The sequence below is a fragment of the Haemaphysalis longicornis genome, unplaced genomic scaffold (genome assembly GCF_048455015.1).
Source record: "Haemaphysalis longicornis isolate Haplotype H1 unplaced genomic scaffold, Haemaphysalis longicornis Haplotype H1 scaffold_1, whole genome shotgun sequence".
NCBI lineage: Eukaryota > Metazoa > Arthropoda > Arachnida > Ixodida > Ixodidae > Haemaphysalis > Haemaphysalis longicornis.
The window spans coordinates 356802500-356821427 of NW_027526203.1; the positions used below are offsets into that span (position 1 = coordinate 356802500).

The 18928-nt window shown below is 47.6% G+C and overlaps 1 protein-coding gene across 4 annotated transcripts in view; it reads left to right on the forward strand.

Annotated features, from left to right (window-relative positions):
* The window catches only part of LOC144154963 (protein FAM13A), a 140332-nt gene that overhangs the window by 92984 nt on the left and 28420 nt on the right, over nucleotides 1–18928 (forward strand). For 3 of the 4 annotated variants that reach the window (XM_077686120.1, XM_077686122.1, XM_077686119.1), the window contains exons 2-7: nucleotides 7886–8177; nucleotides 12829–12948; nucleotides 13964–14147; nucleotides 16631–16840; nucleotides 17320–17554; nucleotides 18705–18885. In XM_077686120.1, coding sequence (XP_077542246.1) covers nucleotides 12889–12948; nucleotides 13964–14147; nucleotides 16631–16840; nucleotides 17320–17554; nucleotides 18705–18885 — 870 coding nt within the window. In that variant the 5' untranslated portion in view covers nucleotides 7886–8177; nucleotides 12829–12888. The remainder of the gene's footprint in view (nucleotides 1–7885; nucleotides 8178–12828; nucleotides 12949–13963; nucleotides 14148–16630; nucleotides 16841–17319; nucleotides 17555–18704; nucleotides 18886–18928) is intronic. The other variant, XM_077686121.1, reaches the window with a different exon arrangement.

The following is an 18928-nucleotide window of genomic DNA, read 5'->3' on the forward strand; positions in this document are numbered from 1 at the left end:
TCCAAAAATGCTCTTTGTGGAGGTCCAATAACGGTGCGCTGTTGGTATATTTGGAAACCCACATTTCCCGACTTTGTTACTGTAAGAAGCCAAGCGTCCATTTGACTTGCACTGAAAGAAATCGCGCTATTTGTATGTTCTGGTTCATATTTTTGTGATCGCGCTTTATTTGTCCAAGACTGTATACCCTGCCATGGAGCATATGGTGCTTTGGCTGAATTATTCCCACTCTCTTAACCCGTGGGAAGAAAAACCATCTGGCACGGTACGTTCATCGGGGCCGAAAAAAATATTCCGATATTCCCCACATTATTTACTGCGCCTTGCAACCTTTCAGCGGGATAAATTGTTTATCGAGTGCTACATATACAAGCCTTCGGCGTTTACATATTGCGCTTAATAAACGCTGTCATGTTTTGTATACATTGCACCTAATATAAACACTTTCTCTCTCTGAAAGGTTGCATTGCGCAGTAAATAATGCGGGGAATATCGGAATATTTTACTTTTCATGGTGCAACACGGGGTTATACGTGCAAAAATGGGGCATTTTATGCTGTTGGTGCGCCGCCAATAACCTGCACGTTCCGAGTTACTGTAAGAATACGAAGAGAAGGTTAGGGTGGTTGAAAAAAAAAAAAAAAAAAAAAACAAGGACACCAAATATTTAAACTTGTAGCGCTGATTGCCTCGTTTGAGGCCTAGAGCCGATAATTTACGAAGAGGAGCTAAGGTCTGTGTGCAGTAACGTTCCAGTGCATATCGGTTACAGCTATCGTGAGGAATAATGCCAGCTGCTCTCTTCACGCCCTTTTTAGGGTCGGTGCATTCGCGCCTGTTATGGGAAATAACTTCTCTGGCTTTGATCAGCGCGACCGACCTTTGCTCGAGCAGATTAGCGCGTCGCTCCGAAGGTGGGGAAAGGCGAGATAGCAACTGCGCTCTCCCCGGGTGCCGTGATCCTTTTGAACGGGATGGGCTGCGTGTTCGGTTCAAGGCGATTGTCTTTATTGGGCTACTTAAACGCGAAAAATTTTGGCCTGTTTGTCTGTCTGTCTCTGTGTCTCTCAATTCAGCCGCCAGTTCAAAAGAATACTTGAACGAGACGTTCATATAGACAAAGCCTTTCCGAACTACAAAGTCTGGTGCAATGTCCATACTTTTTCAACATTGTTGACCAAAAAGAAGATGTGGGCATGTTTGAGTCAAAACATCAATATATGTGATATTTGCCGTTCTTTTAATGAAAAATACATGACGGCTGGATTTTTGCGATAGAAAATGAAAGCAAATACGCATTGAAAAAAAAAAATGTTTTGAACTCAAACGGGGCCCCGTAGTGTTCAAAGTTCAAAAGTAACAAAAAGTTCCAGTAGATGGCGCGAGCAGTAGAACGCGGCAAAATTGAATTCGCTTGAGAAAAGGTCCGCTGTGTTTATTGTGGGAGGCGCGAAATGGGAGGGGTAGATCGTGAGGTGGGCGGGAAAGGCATTTACGTGGCAGGGGCGGAGGGAAACTATCGTCTCTCGACGGCATTTGCAGCGAAGTGAGCAGATGCGCAGCCAATTTTTAAAGCGAAGGTTTTCACCTGCACCCCCAAGGGTTCTTTCCCGACCGGTGGTGTCAACAGAAAACTCCTACGAAGAAATAAAACAAGTTACTGGCACCGCCAGGAATCGAACCTGGAACGAATAGAGAAACGGAGCGAGAGCCCGTTGTCTTACCGATTGAGCTACGGAGACGGGGGAAACAGACGATGCGCTCATCGAGCACATCTGCAGGATGACCCCCTGCGTTCTCGCTGGATGCCACGCAACAGCGTCGCGCGACCTCTCGCGCCGCTGTGCGCTCCGCCCACGGCACGTGTAGCGGCCGTGTGCGCGCCTTGCGCATGCGCTAGGAGTTATAAAAATTAAAGGAAGCTCACGCCATACGCATGGCATCTCCGTCTCTGCTGCCAATCTCGTCGCCTCTGTCGGCGGCGGCAGAGACGTCGGAGAAGTGAGATCGGCTAACACCGGGTTTGAGCTTCCTTTAATTTTATAAAAAGAGAATCCACTCATGGGCTTCACCAATACAACTCAACCAGCCACCATTCGTGGATCATGGAATGATGTAACCTCAGCAAAGAATATCTCTCTGAAGTTATAAAGGGTGTGGCTAGTGCATTTTCCTTGTCTCTGGTTTCACTCTTTGTAGAGCCACGTGTGAGAATTCAAGTGACGTCGCATGAGTAATCGTTGTGGGTGTCGCTTACAGCTTCGCTTTCCAACCACCTTCACAGGGTGGATTGGCGCGCAGTTTTTCTTTGGTAATTTTCGGGATCTGGCCATGTTCACGTGGCTGCGGCAGAATGGCCCCATAGCGAGATAGCGAGGTGGCAAGGAAGCGCGTCCAGGCCTGCTGGCGCGCACTGACTTCGCTGCGACGTTTAGCTAAGCAAATTCTTCCGTTTACATGACGTCGACGTTGCTGTAAATGGATGCAGTAGGAAGAAGCAACCAGGGTCTCAAAACTTGCTCACTGCCAAAATGAGCGGAAGGCAGTCTGTTTGCACGTAGCACACGATGCGCTAATTTGCCCTGCTAAATGTCTGAGCAATATTTTTATATTACGCGCGGGTTCGTACTGAGGTTTGGAAGTCTCTGAACCTGTGGAGGCCGTTTTAAAGCGCGTGTTAACATTTTTCGTTGTTGCAAACGCGAAATTCGGGTGTGAAGCGGCAGCCTTTTTTCTACTCGAAACTGAACCTTTTAAGTTATGCACGCTGCCGCTACAGCCGCGATACTCACCATGCCAGGCCCGTTACTGGTAGCTAGAAGCTCTAAATATGCCACACTATGCCAATTCCTTGTGTCATCAAGTGCAAAAGTGAACATTTTGTTCATCCCCGAGTAAATAATTGCTCATCTCAGCTGTGATATTTAACGACATGAAGTCAATTGGTCAACTTCCCTTTTGTTCACCTTTTATCTGGTTATAATCAAACCAAATAATATGTGTGTGTGTGTGTGACAATATTTGAATTTCAAATAAACACGTATGTCCATTGTAGTGTTTACATTTGCTTTAAATGGAATTTTCTCTGTACGTCATTGTTCCGATTGAACGAGGACTGAAACGAACGCGAAACTGACTTTTTTTTTTAACGGACAGCGGCTGTCCACTTGCGCGGTCGCGCTGTTCTCCGGATGGAACTGCTCACGTGTGGCGGAAGAGTGTTGATAACTGCATGCTGGGAGTATAGTATATGGTAGCGATGAAGCGAAAGGCTGGCTGCCGCGATTACGCGCGCACCTGCTGCCGAGGGCGCGCGTGACCGCCTTATCGGAGGCAGAGACGGGCTGCTGCTGCTGCTGGCGGTACCGGCCTCTCCAAGCGGATGGGTCGCGAGAAATGGGACCTCTTCCTACCGGAACGGGAAAACAACAGGTGCTCTCGTGTCCCGCTCGCTATCTTACCGTGTACGATTGCGTGCCGCGCTGGTCGATAAGCTGTGCGGTGTGCGCTCGGTGGAAGGGGCATCGCTCGGCGCAAGCGGCCGCGCGACGCCGCCGTACGGAGAATGGATATGCACATGGTTTCGTCGGCTTTCATTCCAGCTGGGCTTCCAGCTCGTCTCGGCGCGTCGGGAGCTCTGGAGGATACATACACACCACCTCAGTCGCGAAGTGCCGCTACCAATGAACCACGGTGAAAGACAGTCGGGATGACAGCAAACGTGGTGTAGCTACCGTTGCTTAGGTGTCATTTACAAGTGAACCTCGGCGCCAAATCAAAGAAACGCGGGCAGTGAGTGCATGTAATTCTGCCAACCCGCCATGGGGGCGGTGGGCTTGGACGGCGGACATTCTGCGTATTGTCGCAAGGTCGGCTCTCGGCCGTCTAGGCTGTTTTTCTGATGACAGGGAAATACAAAAACGCCCTGTGTGGGAGATTTTAGAGCATGTTATGAAGGGGTGATTCAAGCTATAACTAACTCAAATTTCGCACTTTATTTCGTACTTATGGCGCAAAGAGGCTGCATCTAGGTTTTCTTTTGATGGCTGACAGTGTTGTGATTAAAGTGATTGTGATCAATTTTAATTAGCGAATTTTCGAACCAACGAAGCCAGGTAAAAAATCCCAACAGAAAGTTGCAGAGCGGTATTCAAAACCTCAGAATAAACACTTTCTGTCATTATATCCATTATGTATTAGTGCTGCTGAGCACGAGGTCGCGGGTTCGATTCCCGGCCGCGGCGGCCGCTTTTCTGATGGAGGCGAAAAGCAAAAACGCCCGTGTGTGCGAGATTTCGGCGCACGTTAAAGATCCCCAGGTGGTCAAAATTAATCCGGAGCCCTCCACTACGGCGCGCCTCATCGCCTGCGTTGCGTCGGCGCGTAAAACCCCCACAATCAATCAATCAATCATTATGTATTAGTGTTTTTCAGCGTATTGAAGATGCACGCGAAATACTACAAAAAAAAATACCAACTGACGTGCGGGCTCGCGCGTCTTGATAACAGTGCTTCCAAACGTTGCGCTCACAAACTACCATAGGCGAGTCGCCGCTTAAAAGGCGACAGGGCAGCAACGTAGGCGTTGGCTGTGCCATTTGCTCCAGCGATGTTCTTCTCTCGTGACAGATCGCCAATAGCAATACGCAAACGCAGCGGTTATCGCTTGTCCTGCCGCAATCAACAGGTTCGTCATCTGCCCTGTCACTTTTTAAGCGGCGGCGCGCCGATGGTAGTTTGTGCGCGCAACGGTTGGGAGCACTGTTATCAAGACGCGCGAGCCGCCACGTCACGTGGTTTTTTTTTTTTTGTATTTCGCGCGTATCTTCAATATGCTGAAAAACACTCATACCTAATGGATGCAATGACAGAAAGTGTTTATTCTGAGGTTATGAATACCGCTCCGTAACTTTCTAGTTGGGATTTTTTGCCTAGCTTCGTTGGTTCGAAAGTTCGCTAATTAAAATGCACTAATTACCTAATTAGGCAACATACAAATAATAGCGTGGGAAACTACATAGGAAAGTTAGCAACTGCATTTTTAAACGCTGGCTAAAGTTGGGTGAATCGGTATGATCCGAGGAACATTTCATGGGAAAAACTTAGGCCATGCCTTGTTTGCCTGCCCGGTCGATAAACCCACCACTCGTATGCCTGGCGAATGATGGGCTAAAGAAGAAAGCACACACGAATCCTGAGAAACTAATAAGAGCGAATCACTGAGTGATCCAGCACAAACTACTGCGGCGTGGAAGCTAGGCGAGGGGAGTTCCTCAGATATTTAGCGAGAGTGAATCGGAACTGTATAGGTAGCATTTCACTTTGTGACAACCATGCCTCGAAAGCTCTGCCCTAAGCTTCACAAAAGCACTCGTCTCGTCCCATCGGTGTGACGCTCCGCAGTTTGCGGCGTTTCTGCTTTATGATCCTGTTTTCGTGATAGGGCCTCGCGGATGTCGGCGCAAGGTCTGTTTTCACTTCAATGGCGTTTTATTGCAGGCGCAGACGTGCGCCGCTGAGGCGTCGCAGCCTTTGATGTTTGGAGGACAGAAATATTAGTGGCGCGTGCACTGTTTCCATGAAGCAAAATTTACAAAACAAGGCGCGTCGGTGTTGTGCCCCCTGAATATATACATTTTTTTTTTACTCTAGTAGAACTTGCCAGTGAAACCCTTGCAGTCGCACCGCAAAATCAGCGGTATATAGGAGGTTGGCGCAGTGGCCATGATTGCCGCGCCGAGAACAATAAGACCTTGGTCCAATTACTGCGAACTCGCGATTTTCACTTTTAACGCGTGAGAAGAATTGCGTTTATTTTCGCATAGTAATGCGCGCCTAAAACATCTGTTCTGCGTACTTTGACGCGAGATAATCTACAGGCCTTTGAGTGCGTCCTCTCTTCATTACACGGGATTTTGCAAGTGATGGAATGACGTCGCTTAGAGGAACGTAATCACGATTTTATGCGCGCACTTGAACCACAAATATATTGGATAATGCTTCCCCACTAAAACAATTAACCCGGCCTCGTTAATGGCTCCATTGTTCGGTGAAACCGGCTTTGTGAAGCGTATTTTCTCGGCCGTTGCTCTCGTACGTTATCTGGCATTACACTTAAGTGCCATTCTGAGGTGAAGCGTAATCTCGGAGTGAAGTCGGCGGCCGCAAGCGCTGTTACGTATGCGGCCCTCCGTGTGTCCATTGCCACGCCTGCGAAAAAAATGTCTCAGCAGATAGATGTAAGTTGAGTTTGTGCGGTGCGGATTCTTCCGTTTTTTTTTTTTTTTTTCCTGAGCACGCAGGGTATCTGCTTGAATTGGGATGGGCGCCACTTCTGGCGAGTCTCCTACCGCGAAACGGAGGCAAGAGTGCGATGCTTTCTCGTAGTCGCGAGGTCTGCCGGCGCCAATCCATATCTCGAGGTGACGCTACAGCTCGCTGCCCTCCCCATGTTGAGTTACTTATCCCCTTTGTATCGGCCTGATGGCGAGTGGCCTCTCACCGTAGGTTTTATCACGTTTACACCAAATAATACGACTCTGTTGCTACCCGTCGCTGTACGCTAATTGATGCAAGCTTTTGAGCGAGTTATGGCACATCTGGAGCGCGAAAGGTCTGTTAAAAATGACAGACAAGCGCTTGTCATTTTTGGCGAGCCAACATGGCGAGCCAAACGAGGGTCACTTGACAGAACGCGCATTGAAGGGGCCGATAACGTGGTCAAAACAGCGCGAAAATGGCGGACACGTGCACGCACGGCCATCTCATCAACAGTGAGCATTTGACAAGCATGCACGGAGCAGATCTGCCTCGTCTTAGCATATTATGTGGTGCGAAACCTGTGCGGGGAGGTCAGCAGGAGGCTGTTCCGATACGCGCGAAACGGCGGCCGATGACGTCCTTCGGCAGCACGTCGGCCCACGCCAGGTCCGGGCGTCGCCGGCTGCGCCCACGGCACTTCCACGGTAGCTGTTGTGCCAGCAGCCGCTAGGAACGGCCGCTGACGCAAGCTCTGGAACAATTGTCTGCCGTGTAGCTGTAGCGTTTACAGTGTATGTAGTGGAGACGTAGCGCTGTCTCATCTCGAATGCAAGCGTGTTACGTGGGCGTATTTCGTCTTGTGCTTTAGAGCGTGGTTACTGCGAGAAGGGACAACTTGGCCGCCGCTGCTGCTGCGTAGTGGCATCGCTGCCGGCGCTTTCTTCGCGCCTTTCTCGCGCTGGTTATTGCCGGCTGGAGAACGTACGAGTGCGTTCTGTTCGACCTTTTTTTGTTTCACGCTCTCGGCTCCGGCACTCCGGGGAGAGGGGGACGTGGGCAGAGAGGGGCGGGCGCGACGTGCGCGCATTTCGCGAGCAGTTAGCATCGATTCGTTGGTTGCCTAACTGGTGCCAGACCCTCGGCTTTGTTGCTGCCGTCGACGGGCTGCTTTCGCCGTCGCGAGTGCACACATGGGCGTCCTTTAATGTGCCCGGTTGAACGAAAGAGGAAATTGGGCCTCGTGCTCTAGGCGTAAACACTTTGATTGACTCTGAGTGGACTCTCTTCACTCCTTCTCAAGCCCCTTGTAAGCTGCCGACGCGAGAGAAAAGTGCACTTGCTTCCTAATCTTATGCAGGGGCCATCAGACAAAAAAAAAAAGAGCGTTTTTTTGGCGTCTGTTTGTACAGTCAGTTGCAGTCATTAAACTAGATCTACGAAGTTTTCAGGTCAGATTTGTCTTAAAAAGTTTATCTTGACTTTCCTCCATGCTTGAGCCACTCTTGTGATAATTTATTGGGAATCTTTTGGTTCGTTTTGAGAGTTCGGGTTGATAGAATGAAATGCTGGGTGAGTAGAAGAAGAACGAGTGTCAAGATGCCCTTTTTGTCTTCTCTATTTGCAGGAGCGTTCAGTGTGCCTAAGTGCTGCTGCCCAGTCGAGGTGACGGCGTACAAGGCGTAAGCAGCACAAGTCCCTAGCAGCCACTAGGGTCTAAACCAGCGTTGACCGTGACACGAATGCTGTCACTGCGGCTGGTCTCCTGCCGTTTTCTCAAGCAGCCATAGGAAGGGGACTACTGCGACCGTCTCAGTGTTGCCATGTAACTCACTCATCTGTTGTGCTTCACCAAGTGTGTTGTGTTCCTGTGCTCCGTTATTCGTCACCTCGTCTTCATAGCATCATCACCCAAACCTGTGAGTACTGCGGTCTTTGCTGCCTCCAGTGTGCTCTTGGCCCTTGAATGTTGTGGTTAAGGGTCAGGGCATATCAAAACGATTAATGGCGTCACTAATCCATACCAGTTTCCTTGTTGCATTGAAATCAGTTTTTCAGGAATTCAAACTTGCATCATTCATTCCCTGCTTCATTCTTTTTGGCGCCATTTTCCTAACTAGTGGGAGTTGCTCAAAAATTTAGGTTGTTGCATCACCGTAGTCTTGTGCTTGTTGGGAAAAATGGGCAGGTGGCAAGGGCCACAGCCAAGAGGCCAGACAGTGCGACAATGAGAAGTGCAGGAAAGTCGAGCCAATCTGGGTGAGGTAGGCACTCCAACTGTTAGTCTGACTGCGCGGGGGAAAGATGTGGAGTTGGAGGCAAGGGGAAAGGGGAGTTCAGAATGGGAAGTTGTGTTGTGCACAGTCTGCAAGCACTGCGCACCTATTCTGTCGGTAGTTTCCGTTGTCACACAAGTGAAACATTAGAAGTCACCCAAACAGTTTGTGGTGTGCCAAATTGACCGTATGTTCCATACTTGACGCAATACTGTTCTTTAGAGATTTGTATTTTAGGTGCAGCAGGTAGTTATATCTTCATGTAAATTCATCGTAAAATGTCGAAGTTCTTGAAAGATTCTGACCATCTTTCAGGAATTTCGTGGGCAATGCCCTTAGAAGTGCCAGCATCAGATTGACCTTGAACTGTGGTCATATGCCTTGCATAGAAATTGCATAGTATGCAGTACTCCAGACATTTTTTTTTTGTTTGGTTGTTACTATTTTCAATTTGAAGAAGTTAACATTTTGATGCAGTAATCCTACGTAAAAACAGCCTGATTTCAGCAAAGCTTTGAAGTGGGCTAGTTGGTGCTTGAACATCTTGAACATTATGATAGCGCTGTGTGAGACGAAAACGTATGATGACAGGAATATCAAAGACTAACAGGGTGACAGGTCTAAATAATTGCAAAATTTTTAGTTTTGAATGCTAACCAAAATTCGCTGGATTCAACCACTTCCATTTGCACTTCCAACTGAGTGTGTCTAGTGCTACAGTCCTGGCTTGAAGGGCTGCATTAAAATAAAGATGGCTAGGTGAAAACGTTTAGCCAAAAATAAACCAACAGGAATGAATTGCTACCTTAAGGATTAATTTCTTCTGAAAGATAATGGTCGCAAAAAAGAAAAATGCCCACCCTGCTTTTCTCAAAGTGCATGGAAAAGATAAAATGAAAAGGCAATGACAAAGCTTAAAAATAAATCCAGCAAATAGCTGCAATTTCATAAATTTGCTTCCATTGTACAGTAGAATCTCGATAAACGGAAATCGCTTAAACGGAATTGCTGCTTAAATGGAACAGTAGCCAGTAAGTTGGTTGGTTTTGTATTCAGATAACGTAAAAAAACTCTCGGTAATCGGAACTAAAGTTTCCACGTCCCCATTTAAACGGAACCAGAAATGGAACTTCTTGTGAAACCAATTGGCATGAGAATCAGCTTTTTACGGTTCCGGCTGTTTCGTGATTGTTTTTTTTCCCTCCCTCCTCGTAAGCCTCGTCTCGTAAGGGGTAAGCCGTGTTAGTGCAACGAATGCATCATCGCAGTTCTTGTTCCAGTCGTATGGTCTCGATTTAAGACGCCGAGATTACGGGGCTCTGCTCCTATTGCCTCGTTCGTGCCATCGTGGTGGTATTCGCGCTTCATTACCGCGTTGCCGTCTTCTACATTCGGTGGCTCGTAAGCACTCGCGAAGTTGAGGCCTCTAGCCTCCGTGAAGATGCCGTTGCAAGGACTCAAACATATTTGATGCATTTGATGCTCAGGGACTCATTGTTGCAAAATTAACTTTGTGAGTGCTGTGCCTAAACCTCTTTTAGTTTTCATGGTTTCTGAAAAACTGAGCTGCATTCACCTTCTGATGCTTCGAGTTCCATGAAATGGTATTGATAGTGTGTACGCACATAAATTTGCGCTTTCATACATTGATCGTGGTAAACAGAACTCCTGTTAAACGGAACTAATTTTTTCGGTCCCTTGAAGTTTCGTTTATCGAGAGTCTACTGTATTATTGATAAAATGAGTTTTGTATTTTGCCTTTTTCAAAACTTAACATTTGCAATGTTTTCATGTGGCTTTTTATACTATATATATATATATATATATAAGGCCGGCAGTCTACAATGCCAAAGGAGGCATAGGGGAATGGTTAGGCTTTTTGTTTACTATGGTTAGTGAAGTTAACATTTTTAAACTTGTGTTTCCTTGAAACACAAGTTCAAGTTTATATATATATAATTCCAGAGTCCCCCACTATGGTGCGCCTCATCAGCTGTGTAGCAACAGCGTGTTAAATGTTAAAACTTCATAATCAATATAGCCAAATTATACACACACACACATATTATTTGGTTTGATTGATTATAAACTTTTAACGTTTAACGTGCCGATGCTACACAGCTGATGAGGCACACCATAGTGGAGGGCTCTGGATTAATTTTGACCACCAGGAGATCTTCAATGTGTGCCGAAATCTCAAACACAGGCGTTTTCCCTTTTCGCTTCCATCAGAAAAGCAGCCGCCACGACCGCGAATCGAACCCGCATCCTTGGGTGTGTGTGTATATATATATATATATATATATATATATATATATATATATATTACAAACACAGACGGGCACGCACACACACACATACATACTACGTCCTCACATGGAGAAAGTTGATTTCGTAGTCACAAGTGTCCCAGTTCAGGATCCATAGAGAACTGATCTAGCCAGTTGCAGTGGGTATTTACCATGGTGACCCAGTGGCTGAGGTGTGCTGCTGGGGTACGCGATAACACAAGATTGATACTTTGTGGTAATGGCTGTATTTCTGGTGGTTATAAAAGGAAAACGACCATGTGTCGAAAATTTCGAAGCGCATTGAAGATCTCCAGTTGGTCTAAACTAGTGTTTAGCCTTCCACTCTGGCATCTCTCATAGCCAAGCGAAGCTTTGGCTGCCAAGTGCCAATTTGAACTTTCAGTTATGGCTGGCCTGTACCGCAAACTGGTTTTGGTTATTGTTCCTAATGGCAGAATTTTCCGAGTTATCATTGCCTTGTGACCAAAGGGGCAACTTTTCATGCTTCCTGTGTTGCATGGCTTTGTCATCTCGTTGTCGTCAATCCTTGTCTGCAGTCTGTGTGGACCCACTGCTTGGACAATGCCACACGTTGCAGTGAGCCTGAGCTTTCGCTTAGCGCACGGGGTTCACACTGAAAACAGCCTTGGGAGGGCTTTTGTACAAAGTTCACCTCTAAAAGGAATTGAATTTCGGATATTTTTAGCAACTGTGTTTTGGACACAAATAGAGATTACTGGTCAGCTTGTTGGAAAAAAAAAAATCCCTCAATGGCAAGTAAACTGAATGCCCTTGCAGAAGTGTAAATTGCTGAATTACTGGGCACTGTAATCATATCCTGGAGTACAGGTTATTACTGTTGTCACGAGGGCAATATCCAGGGACCATTTTATGGTAATTAGACTTCCCAAAGGGCACAGTTATAACACACCTGTCGCATCCACCTGTCACTGCTATCATAGTCTTTAAGCTAGTTAGCATTTATCATCTGCAACTATTTCTCTTCTGGTCACCATGGCATGAGCAGAGAGCTATGAATAACACCGGTAGCATGAACTGGTAGTATTAATACTGTTACTAACGAAATTAACGCTGTCATCTACGATGCAAAAGAATCTCATCATAGATCACATGCAGCCCGCTGCTTGCTGCCTTGTGATGCCTGCATAGCCGTCTCGAAATGCCCATGGCACGGGCCCCAGAGGGCGGCAGCCAGGTTTAGGCCGGCTGCTTTGTTTGGGGAAAGTGTGTGGGAGGTGCTCCGTATCTCCATCAGGCTGGAGCTCTGCCAGATAGAACTGGCTCCTTCCACACATTGAAGTGAATTGTGCCAATGAATGTGACCTTATTCATGGGCCACTCTTGCATCACTTCGTGGCTGCTCTCATGGGACCATAGGCAGCCAGTTCGGCCCAGTGGTAGCGTTGCCAATTGCCGCAGTTTAAGGAATTGGGAGCCGTGCTTGCGCATTCAGCTGCTGTCACGAAGACACAAGCATCAGGAAGGAATGACAGGACCACATTACAATAACATGTTAACTGCTGGATGTTCAGCACACATCCATAATCTAATTTGCCTCTTAATTGTTTGTTTTAGTGCGCTAGCTTTTTTGTGTTCAGGAGGTTCTGGAACTGCTTGACACTGTAGTAGGGGTTAGGATGTAGCCCTCAAGCAAGCCTTGGCTGTCAAGTGTGTTGAAGCGGTGAGCAGCAGAAGGAAGATGAATTGTAAGCTCATTGAAGAAAACCTGACGTTTATCCCAGGCGAAAAAAAAAAAAACAATTGGAGGACCATTTGGACCTGCCGAAAACACAATTGGTTCAAATGGAACCATTTGAAAATGCAAATGGTTCCATTTGGCCCAATCGTGTTTTCGACAAGTCCAGTTGGGCCTCAAATTGTTTTTTTCGCCTGGGATATGAGCCAGGCTCGTAGAAAAGGCCAAGTGAAGGAGGTGTTTGTATGTAGTGTAGCTTGACCTCTGGTTTTGTTTCCCGTCAAAGTCAGGTGCAGTGGACGGCGACTGCCAGGCTGGCCTGTTGGTGTAACGTCACAGCTTGAGGATGCGCAAGCCCACTTTTTGCACAGACGTCACAGTTGCTGAAATGACCTCAGCTAACCAGGTGAGTTAATGTAACTGCAATTTTCTTTTCCTTGTGGTTTTTATGTTTGCACTGTGATTAAAGTGGCCCCGAATCACATTGCAAGCAATATTATTCCAAGCGTGAAAAATTTCTTGCCAGGATATAGTGCATCAACAGGCTAGTAGAGGCTTCTGCATACTGGCTGGTTGGTCATACCATCGATGCCTTTTCATCGTTGCTTTTAATTTGGTCTATCATACTGGCTCAGTGGTTACGATGTGCGTCTGCTGAGCATGAGTTTTCCTGATGGATGCAAAAAATGGAAGAGGAGCGGGGGGCAAAGTGTAAAAGATTGTGGCACACTATAGATCCCCAGGGGATCTAAATTAACTCTTAGCGCTCTACTGTGACACGTCTTATAGCCCGAACATAACGCGAGTGCACGAAACTCCAGCTTGAATGCTGGAACAGCACAGAAGAAGCAACTGTATATTTAAAGTTGTATGCATTTTTTTTTTTTTTTTGATCCAAGCGAAACAGCCCCTGTGTCGACTGGGTGACATTTAGCTCTGACATTTGTTAAAGCTCAGCATAATGGTGTTAGCCTTTGCAAAATGAAGGAATTATGCGTTGTTTAAGTCCCATGCTTGTAACGTTTCAGGTCTGTTTCTCATACTGCTTCATTGTATTGATGCGTGCAGTTTTTAGAACCTGTGAAAGCAGTTGTTTGAATTTGAAAAACTAGCTTCAAAGATTGGCTGCGGGTGTGCAAGTGTGTAGCATCGTCGAGTCCAGTAGTAGATACTGGACGTTTGAAGTATTCCCATACCTGCACAATATAGTAGTCTTTTGTAAACTGTAAAGACAGTCGCAAAGGGACTGGATGAATCTGCTCTTATCATTGGGAGCTAAGCTTAAAGAGATGTCGTTTTGCAGTGTGTCCAGTGCAGAAGCATGGGTTCATCTTTACCGCAGATTTGTCGAGTCCATTTTGAAAGGATACGTTGCCAACCCACGTGCACTCAGTGAGAGCTGTCCCTGCCCCCTGTTTCAGAGTCTGGAAGTGTGCGGAGAGAGCCGCATGGACCGAGTGCGCAGGCTACTCGGCTCGCCACTGTCTCGCCGCAAGTCGGGCACCCTGGCACTTGGCATCTTCGGTGCACCGCTGGACTCCCTGTCCCAGCAGGGCTCGGTGCCATTTGTCGTGGTCCGCCTCTGCCAGTACATTGAGAACACTGGTGCGTGGCTGCCTCGTCTTGCCTGTGTCATGTCATGTTGGCTTCCGTGAGTGCTGTAGGGTAAAGGGCTCGTCCAGCGGAGCAAGGCACCAAAATATCCAGCCCTACATTTGGGGAGCAAATGCTGCCATTGGCTGCTCCTGAGTGATGCAGTACAACCAATGCCACAAAAATGCTTGCCATTGCTGGTCTAGCCATGTTTCACAAGTACTGGAAGTCTAGTTTGTCCATTGGCACACTAGCCAGTTGGGCTGACTACCACGTCTTCAGGATTGGCTTGTGCCGCTGTACGTTATTGGTAGGGCACCGTGTTTTCAGAGTTTACTTTCTCTCTGATGTTTGGACGGCGTTTTTTGGAATTTATATTTTAGCGACAATCCCGTGTTTGTTGGAGTTTTTCTTGTAAATCATCAATTTTCCAAAATTAGGAGTTCACTTTTGCTGTGCTAGCAATGCTCCAGAATCTTAGATGAAATGATATTTGAATACCAACATGTACTTGAGAACGCGCGAAATGCATTTTAATTGTCTGGCACTTAAGGTACCACGCTCTTTTTGACTGATGGCTCCAAGCTTTGCAAATGCCCTTTCAATGTTTCTGTTAGAAACAGGGAGTGCAAGAAGCCTCAGCACGCATCGAGAAAGCCCTGCACAGTGCAAAGTTTTCATAACAATGGGGGTTCACCCGAGTTAGTGATTTCATACCTCAGATAGTTCACAAAATCACTAATGAGCCGGCTCATGTCGTCAGTTTCAAAATAAGCGGATAGGTCTCGTATGCACAGTGCAGTTTAAGCTGCACATCTCGATACCCGATGTGAACACAGTACCAGAACAGGGCAGATAAGGCAACTCTCCTTTTTTAAACTGTGCTGGAACCCCTTCCGCGGGAATGGTGGCTGTTTGCACTTATCGCCGACAAGTTCAAATGCCCAGTGGTCCTGATAAGTCATCGGACATTCTCAAGCCCAGCTCTGACGATCTGTAATCAGCGTTTATCAGCTTTTTTTGGGGGTTTATCCAAAAAACACTGAGCCCTATTTACAGAGTACTTACTTGCTTATGATTAAAAAGCAATTGTGTCGAGCACCGAGTGAGCATTTGTGCTGTTGTCCATGGGCGTTGGCAGGAAGGTGGAAAAGGGGCACTCCCCCCCGCGATGTAACGGGTTTGCCCCCCTCAAGATGGAATTCTGCCGAAGCCCGTGCTGTGGTGTTGTGTAGCATTTTGGCTTCCCCACCAGATATGACGAATGAAGTTCCACTGTAATGTGAACTGGTCGTATTGACACAAAATATGCTGAGAAGGTATCCTATCAGACTGATGTGGATCCATCCATGGGGACTGGTGGAGATTGTGGTCTGGGTCTGACAGGAGAGTTAGCAATATTGGTTTTGCGAATTGTTGTTTAAAGGAGTACTGACATGAAATTTCAAAGCTGAGATAACTATGTAAAAGGCTTCCTTTGTATATGGAGATATCTCCCTGCAAGTTTTAACAGTAACCGTTCAGCATAACTTATTTTAAATCCATTTTTATCTTCGCATGCACGAAAAAGCTCAGAACTGATACCCTTTTGCCATCGCCATCAGCATGACGGCGTCTGCTTCTTCTGGCACCAAACCGCTGACGTGAGGGCTCCCGGGATGTGGCCAACGCGTTGGGTGCGGTTGGCGCGCGCTGTTTCGCCGTGTGTATCACGTCACGGTTTTGGGACTGACGTCATGCTGCCTGTGGCGTGGAGATGGTGGAGACCACGGCCGGTCCTGGTGCGCGCGAGAGCGTGTCTGTACAGGCAGTGGTGTGACAAGAACGGGGACGTCGGGAGCGCCATCCTTTAATGGTGGCCGCCTCGGTGTTCGTTTAGTTGAAACCAAAACTGGAACGAATAAACGAGGCTGTAAATAATTATTTACGCTGCTGTCGACCATCTAATTTGCCATTCTGTGATCAGTGGGCTAGTAGGTGTCGCGAAAAAAAAACGTGACATGAAAATTTTGTGTCAGTAATGCATTCTTGCAATCACCTGGATACCGTGAACGAGGTGGATACATTTTAAAGCAGCTGAGTCGATCAGAGTATGACAAAGAAACGTGGCTTTTTATGTCACATCCTGCCAAAATAATTAAGTACCATATAAAGTAGGGGCTTCTGCATTGGTGCCGGTGGGGTTGAAAGAAGTAATTTATTTGCTGCAGACCTCTTTCCTCATTGAGTTTGCCCAGCTGGTTGGCCAAAGAGTGGGATTGTATTGAGCTATGCAGGAATGCGAAAAGTCTGAGCTTCTCCAGCAGCCATGCCTGCAGTTAACATTGTAACAGTTTGGTGCATATCTACGGCAGTGCAGTTGGACTCATCTGCTTCAAAATTGAGCTCGGCCCAGCTTAGCTTCTTCCTCTTTCACAGAAAGCATGTGGGGTGGGGAACTGTAATAGCCTGCCAGCATGAGTGGCTTGGAACCTGAAGTGTGTGCCTTGTCGTAGGCATGGCCCAGGAGGGCCTGTTTCGTGTGAGCGGCAACGCACGCCTGGTTGACAAGCTGCGCTGGAGCTTTGACCAGTCGGGTGATGCGCCCTTGGAGGCAGAAGGGGACGTAGCAGTGGCTGCCGCCCTGCTCAAGCTGCTCTTTCGTGAGCTGCCCGAGCCTCTGGTGCCAGCAAAGATGCACCGGGCATTCCTGGACGCTGTCCAAAGTAAGTCAGGGGAGTGGCATGTCATTCAGTGGGGGCACTGCGCAGATGTAAGGGAAGCATCAACCACTGAGTCGCTCGCTCCATCTTGTCGTCTTCATTCTCCAGATGAAGATTGATACAAAATTGTGTGTTTGAAGATGGCGAGGAAGAGGGTAAAGAACCCTGTGTTTGTAGATTGTGGCACGGGAAAATCTGGGATCAACTCGCTAAGCCCTTAAGGCTTCCTGTTGTAGTGTGCTTCCAAATAATTTCAACTTCGGTGGTCGTCTAAATGGAACTAAATCGTAGCATGCACTGGTGTTTTATATAAAACACCAGTCACCATGTCCTGTCTCAATTAAAACTCGGGTGGGGAACCTAAAACTGCATTTCACATCTGGTGTTTGCAGATCATGTGGTCTCTGTTTGAACATTTGTGCGAGCTGTGGAACACAGGCAATTCGCCAAAAGTTGGAATGTTTTTGTTTTTTGTAATGAAGGTGGTTGCAGGAGTTGCACTCAACTATGCGTGGACCTCGGTCTGTGTGCAGCCACAGTGCATGACAGAGGGGAGTGTACGCGACGCCTCAAGTGCCTGGTGGAGCAGTTGCCGGCGAACAACTTTGCGGTGCTCAAGTACCTCTGCCATTTCCTGAGCCGGGTGGCACAGCTGGAGGAGCATACACGCATGACCCCGAGCGCCCTGGGCATTGTCTTCGGACCAAACCTCTTCAGGTGGGTCTTGGTCTGCAGCTGTTTCTCTTATTTCGACCCGCCGCGGTGGCTCAGTGGCTAAGGCGTTGCGCTGCTGAGCACGAGGTCGTGGGTTCGATTCCTGACCGCAGCGGCCGCTTTTCTGATGGAGGTGAAAAGCAAAAACGCCCGTGTGTACGAGATTTCGGCGCACGTTAAAGATCCCCAGGTGGTCAAAATTAATCCGGAGCCCTCCACTACGGCACGTCTCATCGCCTGCGTTGTGTCGGCACGTTAAACCTCACAATCAATCATCAATCAATTCTCTTATTTCGGCCCCACAACAAAAAAAATCACTGCTGTACGTGAAGCGCACTTTTTTCTTTGGTTCTTCAGTGATACCTTCCTAATATATATAATTCTTATAGCATTCTCTAGTCTGCAGACCAGGGTTTGTGTTTCGGGACTAAGGCTTGACTTTGGGCTAGTTGGGTACTCATTGCTAGAAAAAACAGCGCAGAAAACTTGGACTAATTGTAACACAGCGCTTGTGGTTATCCTTCTACTGCGCTGTTTTTTCTACACTTGGTCGCTGCAAATCGTGCAACCCTTGCTAATGCTATTAGGGCCTGTGGGATTTTACTTCTAGCCCGATTCGCACTGGGAATTCATACTGTACGAACCCTACTGTGTGGTTCTGGCCCAGACTCCCCGAACTAGCAGCTACTCAGAAGTCGTTTTCAGGTCGTCTCAAGGAGAAATACAGTTCTCTCCTTGACCCAAATTGTCTTCAGCTTCGTTGAGCCTGCAGTTGAGTGATTACCGTGCACAACCTTGGCACCAAAATGCAGTGTGTGCGCTGCCACCTGTGCTGTCCTGTCATGCTAAATTAAAGCGAAATGGAACTTGTCTCGAAGCATTTCCGAAGAGCTTACACGAGCAGTGCCGTGAAAACGAAATGGAATCCTTGCCCTAACTGCACGTGGCGGCACTTGGCTGGACCACCTTGTCGGATGGCTTAATGGGCAAGGTGCCTGACCGCAAATTGTTGAAGCTGTTCAAGACATTGTTGTTTGGCGAGCCACAAGCTTTTGCCGGTTATGAAGCCTTGGCTAGTTGACGTAAGGTAGGCTGGAGAAGGCTTCTGGATGCTGTAAGCGAAGTGGCATTCTTCCCGACTCTGCCTCACTAGGTTTGCGGAAGACCTGCAAGGCCTGAAGGAGCAAGCTGTCACCAACCAGGTGGTGACGTACTTCATCGACCACTATCACTCCATATTTGAAGGTGATGCAGAGCTCTCGTGCACGGCCGACACTTCCATGAGTGTTCAGAGTAGCACCGCCAGCACCAGCGCTAAATGCAGCAGGAGGGTGGTAAGTCGACCAAGCCGGACGTGTCGTCGGTTTTCAGCCAGGT